At 42.3% G+C, this 13,707-nt stretch overlaps 1 protein-coding gene across 3 annotated transcripts in view; it reads left to right on the top strand.

Moving 5' to 3' along the window:
- The window catches only part of ECE2 (endothelin converting enzyme 2), a 103,995-nt gene that overhangs the window by 21,939 nt on the left and 68,349 nt on the right, over window positions 1-13,707 (top strand). For all 3 annotated transcript variants that reach the window (XR_014471764.1, XM_083177411.1, XM_083177410.1), the window contains exon 3: window positions 2,481-2,625. Coding sequence is in view for 2 of the 3 variants with exons in the window: in XM_083177411.1 (XP_083033537.1) it covers window positions 2,481-2,625 (145 nt within the window). In the remaining variant the exon portion in view is untranslated. The remainder of the gene's footprint in view (window positions 1-2,480; window positions 2,626-13,707) is intronic.

The raw sequence follows: 13,707 nt of genomic DNA, 5'->3' as shown, positions 1-13,707 counted from the left end.
ACGCATGAAATAGGTCAACAGTCAAAAGGTCGACTTGACTCACATTTTTTGACCCGAATATTGACATAAGTCGACATGGACACCGTATCGGTGTACTACATCCCCTAGCATGGCTCGCCGCGCTCCCCATGCTTTGGGCACACCATGCTTCGGGCACACTTTTATATTCTCCCTTTACGCCCTAGTGGATCGTAGGGTAATACCGCCTGTTGGCACAAGTTCCTAGAAAAAAAAAAAAAACACACAAAAAACTCCTGCCAACCTTTTGACCTTCCCATTGTCTTCTGACCCTGTCGACCTTACAAATAATGTAATGCAACGTTTGCCTCTATATCTAACTCCGTCAGTCCAAATCTATAGAAACAATTTAGTGGAAGCATATGCAATTATACGCCTAAGGGCGAAATACTTCTGCATTTTGAGTTGGACATATTTAGATTCTTGCATCTCAATATGCACACATAAGACTGCAGTTTTTGCACTTAATATACATCAAGCTACTAGTAAGGAACTAAAGGGCTGTTGTAAAGTTGACTGCAAGTTATATTTGGGAGTAAATCTTGCATTTTTGCAAAGTTAGTATAACCAAGCATACACAGCTACAGGAGCCCCTGGAGCAAGCTGATATACTTCTACTGAACAACAACACTATCAAAGCAGCACATAACGACAAGACAATCACCACCATGTCATAATACATGTCCTTATACACATTACACCACACAGCAGTACTCCTTATACATGTGATGCCACACAGTAGCAGTATGCCTTATACTTTTTTTATTGCACAGTAAAACTCATTACACACTTTACACCACACAGTAGTGCAACTTATACATGTGATACATACGATGCTGTGATGTCAGTGTTTTGCATAATTTTGGGATCAGAGCCTGGCAGAGAGACACAAGCCGTGACTTGTAACCTATAAGTCATGGTGAGTTTGGGTGGGTTTCCATGGAAACCGAACAGCTCACCTCTGTCTGTGGGTAAGAGTCCTGGCACACGCCCTCTGAAGTTTTCAGTGCTTGGATCTCGTGCTCCACGGAATCACCCTCGCTACTCCCCTGCATGAACCTGCCTATTGTGTATTTTATTTTCTATGACACTGTTATAATACATTCTGGATCACTCACAAAAGTAAATTCTCACTTTAATGGACAAAACCATATGCACTGCTGCAGGGGGGGGCAGATATAACATGTGCAGAGAGAGTTAGACTTGTGTGAGTTATTTTGTTTCTGTGCAGGGTAAATACTGGCTGCATTATTTTAACACTGCAATTTAGATTTCAGCTTCAACACACCCCACCCAAATTCTACTCCCTCTGCACATGTTACATCTGCCCCACCTGCAGTGCACATGGTTTTGCCCATTTTGAGAACACATTTGTACTGCGATCAGATCTGAATAAGGGCCTTAGGGCCTTATTTTGGTTCATTCTTTCTGACAAAATCCTTCTTAGATGGACAAAACCATGTGCACTGCAGGGGGGGGCAGATGTAACATGTGCAGAGAGAATTAGATTTGGGTGAGTAATTTTGTTTCTGTGTAGGGAAAATACTGACTGCTTTATATTTACACTGCAATATAGGTCTCACTTTGAAGTAAAACCCCACCCAAATCTAATTCTCTCTGCACATGTTACATCTGCCCCACCTGCAGTGCACATGGTTTTGCCCATTTTGAGAACACATTTGTACTGCGATCAGATCTGAATAAGGGCCTTAGGGCCTTATTTTGGTTCATTCTTTCTGACAAAATCCTTCTTAGATGGACAAAACCATGTGCACTGCAGGGGGGGGCAGATGTAACATGTGCAGAGAGAATTAGATTTGGGTGAGTAATTTTGTTTCTGTGTAGGGAAAATACTGACTGCTTTATATTTACACTGCAATATAGGTCTCACTTTGAAGTAAAACCCCACCCAAATCTAATTCTCTCTGCACATGTTACATCTGCCCCACCTGCAGTGCACATGGTTTTGTCCATCTAAGAAGGATTTTGTCAGAAAGAATGAACCAAAATAAGGCCCTTAGTGTAGTAAATGTGTAGGTAACATTTATAGCCTTTTCTTACTTGCACAAATTAGAAGACATTTTTTTGTACTGTTGTAAACTATTGACTCTTATGGGTGCCTGTGCTCATTATCCAGCACGTATGCCAGCCATTGGGCTAATAATTATGTATTTGTTATGTGTGCTCTATATTGATATGTTGGACTAGTGACTTTACCTCCTATTTACATTTATACCATTGCTCAAGGCAAGCACCTGGCATGCATTAGTACAAAGCTAACTTTACTTCAGTTTGCCAAGCAGGACTAATTAAAATGTGTAATTTAAGGTCTCCCATAGAGTCCAGTGCTGCTAAGTGGCCTATTATAATGAGCCAATGTAAATTTCAAAGGAGGAAACTATATGTCACATGTATTTCTCCACCATATCATTTATCTGCCTGCATTCCTCTTATTTCTTTAGGTTGGTTTTCGGAAGGGGAGAGGGCACTTCCTTGGCTCCCTGGGTGTTAGATCTCAGCCAGAAGTGTTTCTAGGAGTCCTGAGTGCAGTTCTAGCATTGCTGCTCCTTGGAAGTCTTATTGCTTTAGGTGTACAGCAAGCCTCAGGTACCAACACATTCATCCTGGTCTCTTCCCCACATTCACCCTGCACTCATGTGTCCTCCTCACTAACATCATCACCACCTGTGTGCCATTCTCTGTCGCTTTGCAATGGTATAAACATATGCAATACTGTGTTCTCTCTATCTAGTGGTTTGTTATAACTATGATTTCATCATTTAACTATTTCATTAGTCACAATTTTTCCGATAACCAAATGTTTTTAAGTTTAGCATATTTTTACATGTAACATTTAAAGTTCCGTATTACACAAAATGGCATGAGTATAGAGGGGAGACTGTAGGGAACAAATCTTCACTGTTGCAAATGTCTCAGTCCTATGCAGCACTTAGGTGTGGATTCCAGAGTTGCCAGCATGGAGTGCAGTACGATGTCAGCACTGGAGGACAGTAGGTAATTAAAGTCTTTTGGACTGTAAAAACAAAGGATATTGTGGGTATTTAATAGGTGCAAAACAAGGCTTGTTGGAGCCCAATGAGAGCACATTTTTAGCCAGTGTAACATGCAATTCATTTTTCACTACACTCTGGAACTACAGTAGTACATAATGTAACTTCCAGCAGTGAACTAGTTAACCTTTTCCATGCATTCTGCATTGGCAGCTATGAAAGACAGCTTGATAGATGTGAGTGTTGAGTTACCAGGTTCATGTGGAGTACTCTCTACCATTATCCCTCATCTTCGGATGACACATAATACCCATTTAGGTTCAGCATTCAGATCTGTAAGCAGTGAGGTGATTATGGGGGTTGTAATATTTCAAGTCAGTGAAGCATAAGAATCTGCGATAAATGGAACATTTAAAGGCATTTTCTACTTTTTCACAGCTTATTCTTAAAAGAGCTTCATACCTTAATATGGCAAAAAGGCAGATACCTGTTACCTGTAGCTGAGTGGTGCTTTGGTACTCAGCAATGTCAGAGCAGGCCTGATGTAGATCCGTGGGTGGCCTGCAAGTGCAATGTGGCCTGTTGCTGGAAAAATTTGCGTTATTCAACATTTAGCAATAATAGGGCGATTCCAGATTCCAGAAGTATGAGTTAATAATGTACCCTTTGAATTCCCGAAACTATTATTTGTGGCATTGGGCCTGATTCAGGCTTGATCGCTAGGCTGCGAGTTTTCACTGCCCAGTGATCAGGTACAGCCCCTAACCCCCCCCCCCCCACACAAACACACACCAAATGCACTCCCCCCGCCCCTGGTCACACCTGCGATCGCAGCTGTGCACATGAGGGGAAAACCATTCTTAATCGCTTACCATCTAATAGTTTTCCTCTATAAGCCAGGGCTTACTCGGCACTGCGATGGCTTGGGGAGAAAGCGGCTGCTGGGACCTCCCTTCTAACACCCCCTCCCAGAAAATGTATGCTGACAGCTTTCTCATGGACAGGTTGTTCATGCGCACAGTGTAGCATTTGCATGCGTGGTCGGTCGATAGCCTGTGCTGCGAAATTGAAGCCGTGCCATCAGGTCTGAATCAGGCCCTTTGTGCATTATTGGCTTAGTCAGAAATGAAATACATGTTAAATGTACGCAATTTGTATTGAACAGAAGAAACTACAATAATGATTGTAAATCATCATAGTAACAATCCTTTCAATTACTGGAAAACACGGTTGGAAGAGACATATGGCCCCTTCCAGTCTGTGTCTGAGGTCACTGCCAATCTAATTAAGAATGGAGAAGAAACGGATCTGGCTGCCTGGCCTCAGTGGATGAATGCACAATATCACTTGACTTGACTATCCATATTTTTTGACCAAATTGAATAATAATCTATTCAGTGTACTCTGTGACTGTACAAGTATTAGAGGTTTATTTTCTACCGGAAGAGAAAGAGAAGCAAACCATTGAAAAAATGCTTTAAGTTGGAAGAATGTTTTTTAGGACCAGATTCAATTTTATTTACCACACTGGGAAAAGGGTAATGCCAGGAGCGAGTCAGTTACATTTCCTTTTATAAATTACCTACTAACACAAATTAAATCTGAGATAAATTCCAAGAGTACGGGTCAACAACATTGCGGCACCCGCAATCAGGGCATTTAGCACTGAATTCTATTTAAAACTCCCTCAAGCTCAAACAGAAATCTGCATTTAAGGACCTTATGCAGGTCCGTTCGGCCAGCCACGCGCACGTGGCCGATGTTTCTTGTTTGCACATTTCTGCATATGGGAACGCCCAGCGTTTCACGGGCGTTCCCATGAGAACGCTGGGCGTTCTCATGGTAATGGGCAGATGATGCGGGGGGGTGGGCAGCTGACATCACCAGATATTGCTCAGAGCAACCTAACATATATGTGCACGTTCCACGTCATTCGATGGTCGCCGAATGTCATGAATGTTATAATTATTCATCATCATCATCATCATCAATAATCACTGGCTTTTGTTTTTTTGCCAAAATATTTAAATATGTATAATTTGACTACAGTTTAATTGCATGAAACCTGTGATCGTGTTGCCATCATCTCATGATCTTTGCCTATCACTTGCTTCTTCCCAGCGGTTTTTTTTTTAAGCCATGTGGTACGGAACATAGATTGTAAGCTCCACTAGAGCAGGATGTGAATGTTCCAGTATTCTCTGTAAAGTGCTGTGGAATATGTGTGTGCTTTAGAAATAACGTAACAAATAAATAAATAATAGGAGACCCATTTTCCTGGGATGACACATGGGTCCGGTACCTTATCCTGGACCACATTTGTTATTGCCTGAAAACGGATACAGACTCAGTGCATATGCATATTTTAGTTTCACATATTACATTAATCAGTCTCCTGGTGCATCCTAGCTGCATCGCATTGGATCTAAGATGCAGTTCTGAAAAAATAAAAAAAAGTCAAGCGTTAGTGGAACTGCAAGGGGACTTGGGCGGAGCCTGCTGCGCACAGGAGAGATGACCAGGCACTGCGCTGTGCAGGGAGCCGGAGCTTGCCACCACAGGAGAGAAGAGGAGCCGCTGCTCTGTGCAGGGATACGGCAGCCGCTGACCCACCAGGGTGATCCGTCTGTCTCGCACACACTTGTGAGACTTGTGTGTGTGAAGCAGTTGGGGGGTGGGGGGGGGGGACAGTATACAGTCATTAGGTCGACATTATTAAGGTTGACATGCATTGGGTCAACCACTGAAGGTCGTCAGGGCTTAGGTTGACATTGAAAAGGTTGACACAAGCATTAGGTCTACAATTGGAAGGTCAGTAGTTAAAGTGTCGACATGGGTTTTTTATGGTTTTTCTGAGCTGACATGTGCTGACAGGCGGTATTTCATGCCCTACCATCCACTAGAGCGCGGAGGGAGAATATAATAGTGTGCTGAGCGCAGCGAGACACCAAGCCCGAAGCATGGTGAGCACACGCAGGGCACTTTTTTCGGTGTCCATGTCGACTAGTGTATGTCAACATAGGGGACAAAAAAAAGTGAAAAACCCATGTCAACCTTTTGACTGTCCCATTTTGACTTCCCATTGTCGACCTAATGCATGTGTCGACCTTTTGACCCTGACAACCTTAGCCATGTTACATAGTAAGATAGTAATTAAGGCTGAGAAAAGAAGCTAGTCCATCGAGTTCAACTTATCTAACTTGTAACTACTGACTTGAGTAGGTCATATCTATAGGATTCCCTTAGTGGCCAAAAATGCATCCAGTTTTTATTTAAATTCATTAACAGTAGTGGCTGTAACCACCCCCATCGGCAATGAGTTCCAGAATGTTACTGCTGTAATGGTGAAGAATCCTCTTCTTAATTCAGTACGGAATTTATTTTCCTCGAGCCTCAGTACATGCCCGCGTGTCCTAAGTATAGGCCTGTTAGTGACCAAATCATTTCCCAGTTCCATATGATTTCCAATCCTGTATTTGATCATACTAATCATATCACCTCTCACCCTCCGTTTCTCCAGTGAAAACATATTCAGCATGGCATCACATTGGCATCCCTTGAATCCATACCCCTTTTAATGCATGCCAGTGTCCGGTTTGCTTTTGCGGCTGCACTTGAGCAGTGTGCTGCACTGTTACCCAATTTTTCATCCATGATGACCCCTAAGTCCTTCTCTATAGCAGAATTCCCTATAATAACTCCATTTAGCCTATAAGTAGCTTGTTCATTTTTGTTCCCATAATTAATTACTTTATATTTTGCAACGTTAAACTGCATTTTCCACCTTTCCGCCCACCTTTCCAGTTTATTTAAGTCACTTTGTAGTGTTTCCACATCCTCTCCTGAGTTAATTTCCTTACTCAATTTTGTGTTATCTGGAAATAAATGTTGACCTTTTCCAAGTGTCAACCTAAGCTATGTTGACCTTCAGTGGTCGAACCAATGACCCATACGCGTTTTGCCGGTGTGCTTACACTCTATGTGGAAGGTGTGCTTTTACACTATGGGGGGATGTGTGCCTATACTCTATTGCACAGGTTCTCAAGGCCCCACCCAGTGCATGTTTTGCAGGTCTCCTCACAGAATCGCAAGTGAGATAATTAGCTCCACCTGTGGAACTTTTAAAATGTGTCAATAAGTAATGAGTGCACCTGTGCACCTGCCGGGTGACCTGGAAAATGTGAGCTGTGTGGGGTCCTGGGGACTGAGTTTGAGAATCCCTGCTCTATTGCATTTCGTTATTATTATATTTTTTTTTTGCAAATTACATTTTTATTGGATTTAAATACAGGTACATAAACATTCTTTGGTTTCACTGTCATACAATCAAACAATCTGCGTACCAAATCGTACCAGTATAATTTGAAAATAAATTGTAAAATGGAAGAAGAGAGGGGGGGAGAGAGAGAAAGAGGGGTGAAGAGATAGAGAGAGAACTGCCAGAACTCCCCCTCAGGCTGTGCACAGAGCCAGGTGCATACAACTGTATATGCACCTGTATTATTTACATAGATGCCTACCCTCCTGCATACTGCAGGAGATTCCCTGAAATAGCAGTAATCTCCCTCTCTCCCTCATTAGTCTAGCAATCTCCCTCATTTCACCTAGCCCACATTACACTGTTACATTTTTGGGACAAAAAGAAATGATAGATAGATACATTTACATTGAATCATCAGCACAATTTCCCAGCACTTTACCAAGTATAGTATCTCTTACTAACTGCTTTGGGGCTCATCTAAAATTGGATGTAAGTCCTTTTACAAGATTCCTCTCAGATGTAGCAGAACACACCCACGCTTCTAGGTGCCACGTTCAGTCTCTTTTCACAATCTCTCCATATATGGAACTAGACACACCCTTTGGGTGGCGCATGACAAGCCCCCTCAATAGGGCACTTTGCAAAATTCTACTACCAACCATAATCTCCCTGAAACTAGTTTTAAAAAGTAGGCAAGTATGATTATATAGCTGTATGCCTCTGTGTACACACATATATCTATACTAGGTGATTCATCGCGCTTTAGGAGTGCTCTTCACACAGTCGTAAGGGGCTTCTCCCCCATTGACCCGGAAACAGGGTTGTTGCGTGAAATGTGGGTTGAGGATGGGGGGTGGCCGTGCTGTGGATGGCTATTAGGGAGAGATAGGATGTCAGGGAGAAAAAGGGGGATAGAGGATGTGAAAGTGAGGGGAGGGAGAGGTAAGGGGGGGAGGGAAGGGAGGTATGGGAGAGGGAAAGGGGGGGTGGAGGGGAGGGAGGGGTTGTGAGGGGTTGTGAGGGAAGGGGTAGGGATAGGCATTGGTGGTGTGGTTATTGATGTTAACCAGCAATAGCAATAGGGTAGCTGGGCAGCGAAAGTGTAGTAATAAGCAGTGCATGAGCATCGATGGTTGTACAGGACGATGGTCATACATTCTTTTTGTTTAATTGGTCTGTGGGTGAATGAAAATATGGGGGGCGGTGCCTCTCGGGTGTAGGGGGCGGATCTATGCTCCGGGTCCCGGCACCTGGGGGGGGGGGGGTGCCGGAAGTGGGGCAGCAGAGTGGAGTGGGTGAGGAGGAAGAAGGAGAGCAGTGTTTTGCGGAAGTTGAACACAGGCCCCAGCAATGACAGACCTGCTGGGTATAGTATCCTGCCCCTGCTCTCTGGCGCACTATATGTGCGTCAATAACTGCAATGTAAAAATGAAGTGATCTCCCTTGTGGCAGTCAGCAGCAGGGGGTAAGGTGGGGGCGTGGTGTGTGCCGGAGCAGCAGCAGCGGCATGTGTGGCCACAGCACCGGCATACAGACAGGTGTTCGGCAGCACTGTGCGCCCTCTGTATAGATGTGTCAGGCACACAGATTCTCTCCCCCCCCCCCCTGGCCACATGTAGAGCAGAGAGCCTGGTAGTACGTGCGTTGCGCTGTGTGGTGCCGGGGGTAGGGGGGCGTCTGAGCTGCTAACGACTATTCTCCTCACCCTGCAAAGTTAGGCGGGAGGGGGCGGGGGAGATGGGATGATGACCCTGGGGTTGGACGAGTGCTGTGCCTGCTGCTCCTCTGGCTGTGTGCCGGCTCGGGAGTCCAGGTGAGCAGGAGGCCGGGGGAAGGGAGGGGGACACTGGGCGTATGCCAGAACTGTCAATCTTATGTGAATAAGGCTGGGTGTTTGTGTGTATAACGCTGGGCGGGGGCGGAGTTCAATCTATGACTCCGCCCAGCGTTATACACACACTTGATTGACAGTTCTGGCTAAATATATGAGATATTATATATATATATATTTATATATATATAGATATATATAGATATCTATATATATATCTCTATATATATATATATATATATATATATATAAATTTAGATAAAGATATCTATATCTATATACAGATACATATACCTGTATATGTGCGTACAGCTATACACAGTAGAGATGAGCGGCAGCGACCCCCCTTTGCAAGCTTTGCTGACCCAGAGATCCCCTCCCCCTGGCAAGCTGTGGCAGTCTGCTGGCAGCCATGGCAAACTTATATTACAAAAAAAGAGAAAAAAGAAACTCGGGTGGGGTGCACTCTAGGTCCTCCAAATAAAGCTATTCAGTTAATATTTTTTTATATTTTTATTTGAGCATTTGTGAATTATTTTTTATTATTTTTAGCTGCTGTGCCCGCTTAATAATTTATAGTGTTAAACAACCATATTTTTATTTAATTTTTTAATTTTTATTATTTGTTTATTTATGTTATAAAAGAAATTAGGGTGCACACTTTAATGTATAGGGTTTACACCTTAGATTGTAGCTGTGTGAATAGATTTTATACAAACATCCTGCGAATATATGTGGTAAGTTTATTCAGGAACTGGTATTAAATAACAATTGTTCGATATTGATGTTATATCAATGAAAAATTAATTACAAATAAATGAATGACCATCATATCCCCCTATCACCACATCACCATCGATGTTTTAGGGTGTTTCACTTAAATGTATAGTGATTAGGGTTTTAATCATTGGTCAAAATTATATGTGATTTGCATCAATAATCAAACAAAGTATTTACAATTTTATGTACAAATATATATTTTTATATGAATCTCATCCACTATATAATTTATATGGATCTCAATCGCTTTTATATCCTTCTTATTAATTACACTCTGCAGCAAGATAATATACTGTGTGTCATCTATTGTATAAGGGAATTAGTACTTTTCTGCAAAAAACACCCACTTTATATAACACGCCCCTAATTCAAAAGAGCCAGTGCAGGGAAATCTCGCAATCAGTGCATATACAGTGTCATACAACTGCAATTAGCACCACTCTCAAGCTTTCCCTTATAATACCAATCTTAAGGGTGAAAAAGACACCACATTGATATTGCCACTCATAGACAAAGTAGTACTATCCCTTTAAGTGTATAAACATACATGCTCTCACATATGAAGAAAAAAGGGAATCTCACAAACACCATACCGCATCATGCACAACAATTTTAACCACTCCAATAATGATACTCCAATTTATGGCAACAATCCAAACAGGAGAGACAAAGGGCACTATAGTGGTATTGCTGCTCAGACCAAAATTACAATGTTGCAAATATATCTACAAACAATGTATAACAATTGTCTATACTAATGGCCACTTAGTGCATGCTTCTAGTTGTATTCCATTGCATAGATATGTGCAGGGAGATTACAAGGTGCAGAGTAGAAATTAATAAAACAGAAGGAAAAATATATATGTATATCGGGCAGAAGCCTCTTACATGCCCATGGCATCCACAAAGGTAGAGCCGCAGACAGCAGAGGGAAGCCCGGTTACCAGTTCCAGACGCCGATGCATGTGTCTCCTTAGCGCCGTTTGTCTGATCCAGGACGGAGTGGAGACCGACAGCCGGTCACGTGAGCGCTCACGTGACTGGCACTTGCTGGGGACGTACGTTTCGCTTGAGGCTTGTTCACGCAGCAGCACAACTCAGCTGTTTGCGCTGATACTATATGTGTGCCGCTATCCAATCACCTTGCAATTCTTATTAACTGACATGTGTCTCATCCACTTGTTTATTGTAGCACCTTGCCGGGCTATTATATATGGACTTTATATCAAATTCTATTCAATTTATAAATACTTATATTCACACATCAATTTAGTGAAAAAGATGTTAATCTTTTGTGTAGTCATTATTTTTGCTTTTATTTCTGCAATTGACCCTATTTTTAAAGGGATATCACCCATATAATTATAATAAAAAATTCCTATCAATTGAGCAGGCAAATTTTTTATAGGTTTGGGAATCAAGTAGTATTACATGGGAATTCTAATTCAAATACCTAAAGAGGGGGAGGTAACTAGGTTCTTTCAGGAATTATTATAATTCTTATTTATAAAGAAATTTTATATTATTTTAATAATAATTTTAAGTTATGGTTGAGTTTATGATTTCTTATAATTCTCTCATATTCAAAAAAAGTTTAGGATGTCGATCATACTCACCCTGCAAACATGCTCATTGTGCAACATATAGTGTATTTATATGGTGAGACACACTCGTATTGATTATATTCAATACCTCAGTGATATGTATAGTGTAATGCCTGAAATAAGTATATATAAGGAGATAGGGACAAATTATATAATAGTAGGGTATTCCCTAGACTAGGAGTGCAAAGTGAATAGTGAACAAGAGGGGCAAAAATAAATTTTGCCAATTATGTGTTAACAAAAACTGTGCAATGTAAAGAGGGAGAGAAAAGAAGAGGAAGGGTATGTGGAAGGGGGGAGGGTAAGATGTGGGGAAAAGGGAAGAAAAGGGGGGGATATAGAGATGGGATAAAGATGTGAGAAAGGCTATGTTTAATTGGTGTATACAGCATATCTTAGGGGTCTAGTTATGTCGACATCCGTACGGGGGGAAAAGTAATTTAATTTAGAATATTGTGCTGGATTAGTACCATTATGTAGTTATGGGATCTTATGCTATCCTGATAGGAAAATGGCATAGTTAATGTATTCATTCATCCCTTCCGGGTTTAATGCACCCAATTCGAATGTCCATTGGCTTTCTTTTTTCAGGAGGGCTTCCGTAAGGTCACCTCCCCTGATGCCCAGATTGATTTTTTCCAACCCACAGACACTGAAACTCTTCAGGGAACTATTATGTTTGGTGACAAAATGTCTCGCTACTGATGTTAATTTCTTGGATTTTTTTAAATCCGATTCACCATTACGTATTGTCCCTATGTGTTCCAGTATCCGATGTTTGAGGGGACGGGTAGTCATCCCGACATACCTCTGGCCACACCCGCATGCAATGCAGTACACGACACCTTCAGTTTTGCAATTGATGTAATCGCGGAATGGGATGGTTTTGCCATATTTGTCTGTAATGTGGTCCACTGTATTCATGTATTGGCATGCTTTGCATTGGCCACAGGGGTAGGTGCCTGTTACCCGTTTGTTAGTTGTTACTGTTCTAGTTAAATGACTCTTCACCAAACGGTCCTTTAAATTTTTTGCCCTGCGCCAACTCATAGATACTCTTGGACCCAATTTCTTAGATAAGACCGGGTCCAACATTAGTCTTTGAATGATTTCTTTAACCATCTTCCACTCCTGGCAGAATTCTCCTACGAATCGTATCGTGCCTTCTGATTCTTTATCTTCTTTAGTCTTGAAGATGAGTGTGCCACGATCTAACTTCAAGGCATTGCGCATTGCTTTTTTAGTAGAGGTGTGGCTATACCCTCTTTCCCATAATCTTGAGGAGAGCTCTAAACTTTGAGTCTTAAAAAGTCGATCGTCTGAACAATTTCTCCTCAATCGTAAGAACTCCCCTTTTGGGATATTTTCCACTGTGGGTGGGAAATGGGCACTCGTTTGGTGTAGCAAGGTATTTGTGGCAGTCTCCTTTCTGTACAGTTGTGTCTCAAGATGGTTGGTATCATCTTTATATATCTTCAAGTCTAGGAATGCCAGTTCTTTTTGGCTGATGGTGTGAGTCAAACGAAGATTAAGATTGTTAATATTAAGTTGCTCAATGAACTGGAGGAGAAGTGTTTGCTCCCCTTCCCAAATGAGTAAAATGTCGTCGATGTATCTCAACCACATCGCGACATGTGATGTAAACTTCTCATTTTCTTCGTTGAACACCACCTCCTTTTCCCATTTGCCTAGGAAGATATTTGCATAGGTGGGGGCACACGCCGCCCCCATAGCTGTGCCCCGCACCTGCAAATAAAAACGATCATTAAATGTAAAAACATTATGATGTAAGCCATGGCAAACTTCCCCCTCCCCATCACCCTCCGGCAACCTGTGTAAGACTGCCGTCATAGAGATCACAGGTCCACTGGAAGCTTGCACACTGCCGACACAGCTGTTAATCCACCAAGCTGAGGACACAGAGAGCACTCCTACACATCCAGCACTCCTGTAATGCCAGCACCTCCTGCACTGCCAACCCCACTGGAAACCTCCACTCTTAGAACACCGCCTGCAGCTCCTTACTGCTTACACCGTCGGTACTCCCACACTGTTGGCACAGAATACACCCCTGTACTCAGTATACTGCAGGCATTCCTGCACTGAGGACATCACTGGTCACAGTAAGTGCCCTATTGGTGTATCTGACCCACGCTCTATCCTGCGTTGTATCTGATGCGTGATGTATCCTGCCATATAATA

This window comes from Crinia signifera, chromosome 3 (assembly GCF_055691185.1).
Source record: "Crinia signifera chromosome 3, ASM5569118v1, whole genome shotgun sequence".
NCBI classification, from domain to species: domain Eukaryota; kingdom Metazoa; phylum Chordata; class Amphibia; order Anura; family Myobatrachidae; genus Crinia; species Crinia signifera.
The sequence above is the reverse complement of the archived record's forward strand: the minus strand, read 5'-3'. Positions and strand labels throughout refer to the sequence as shown.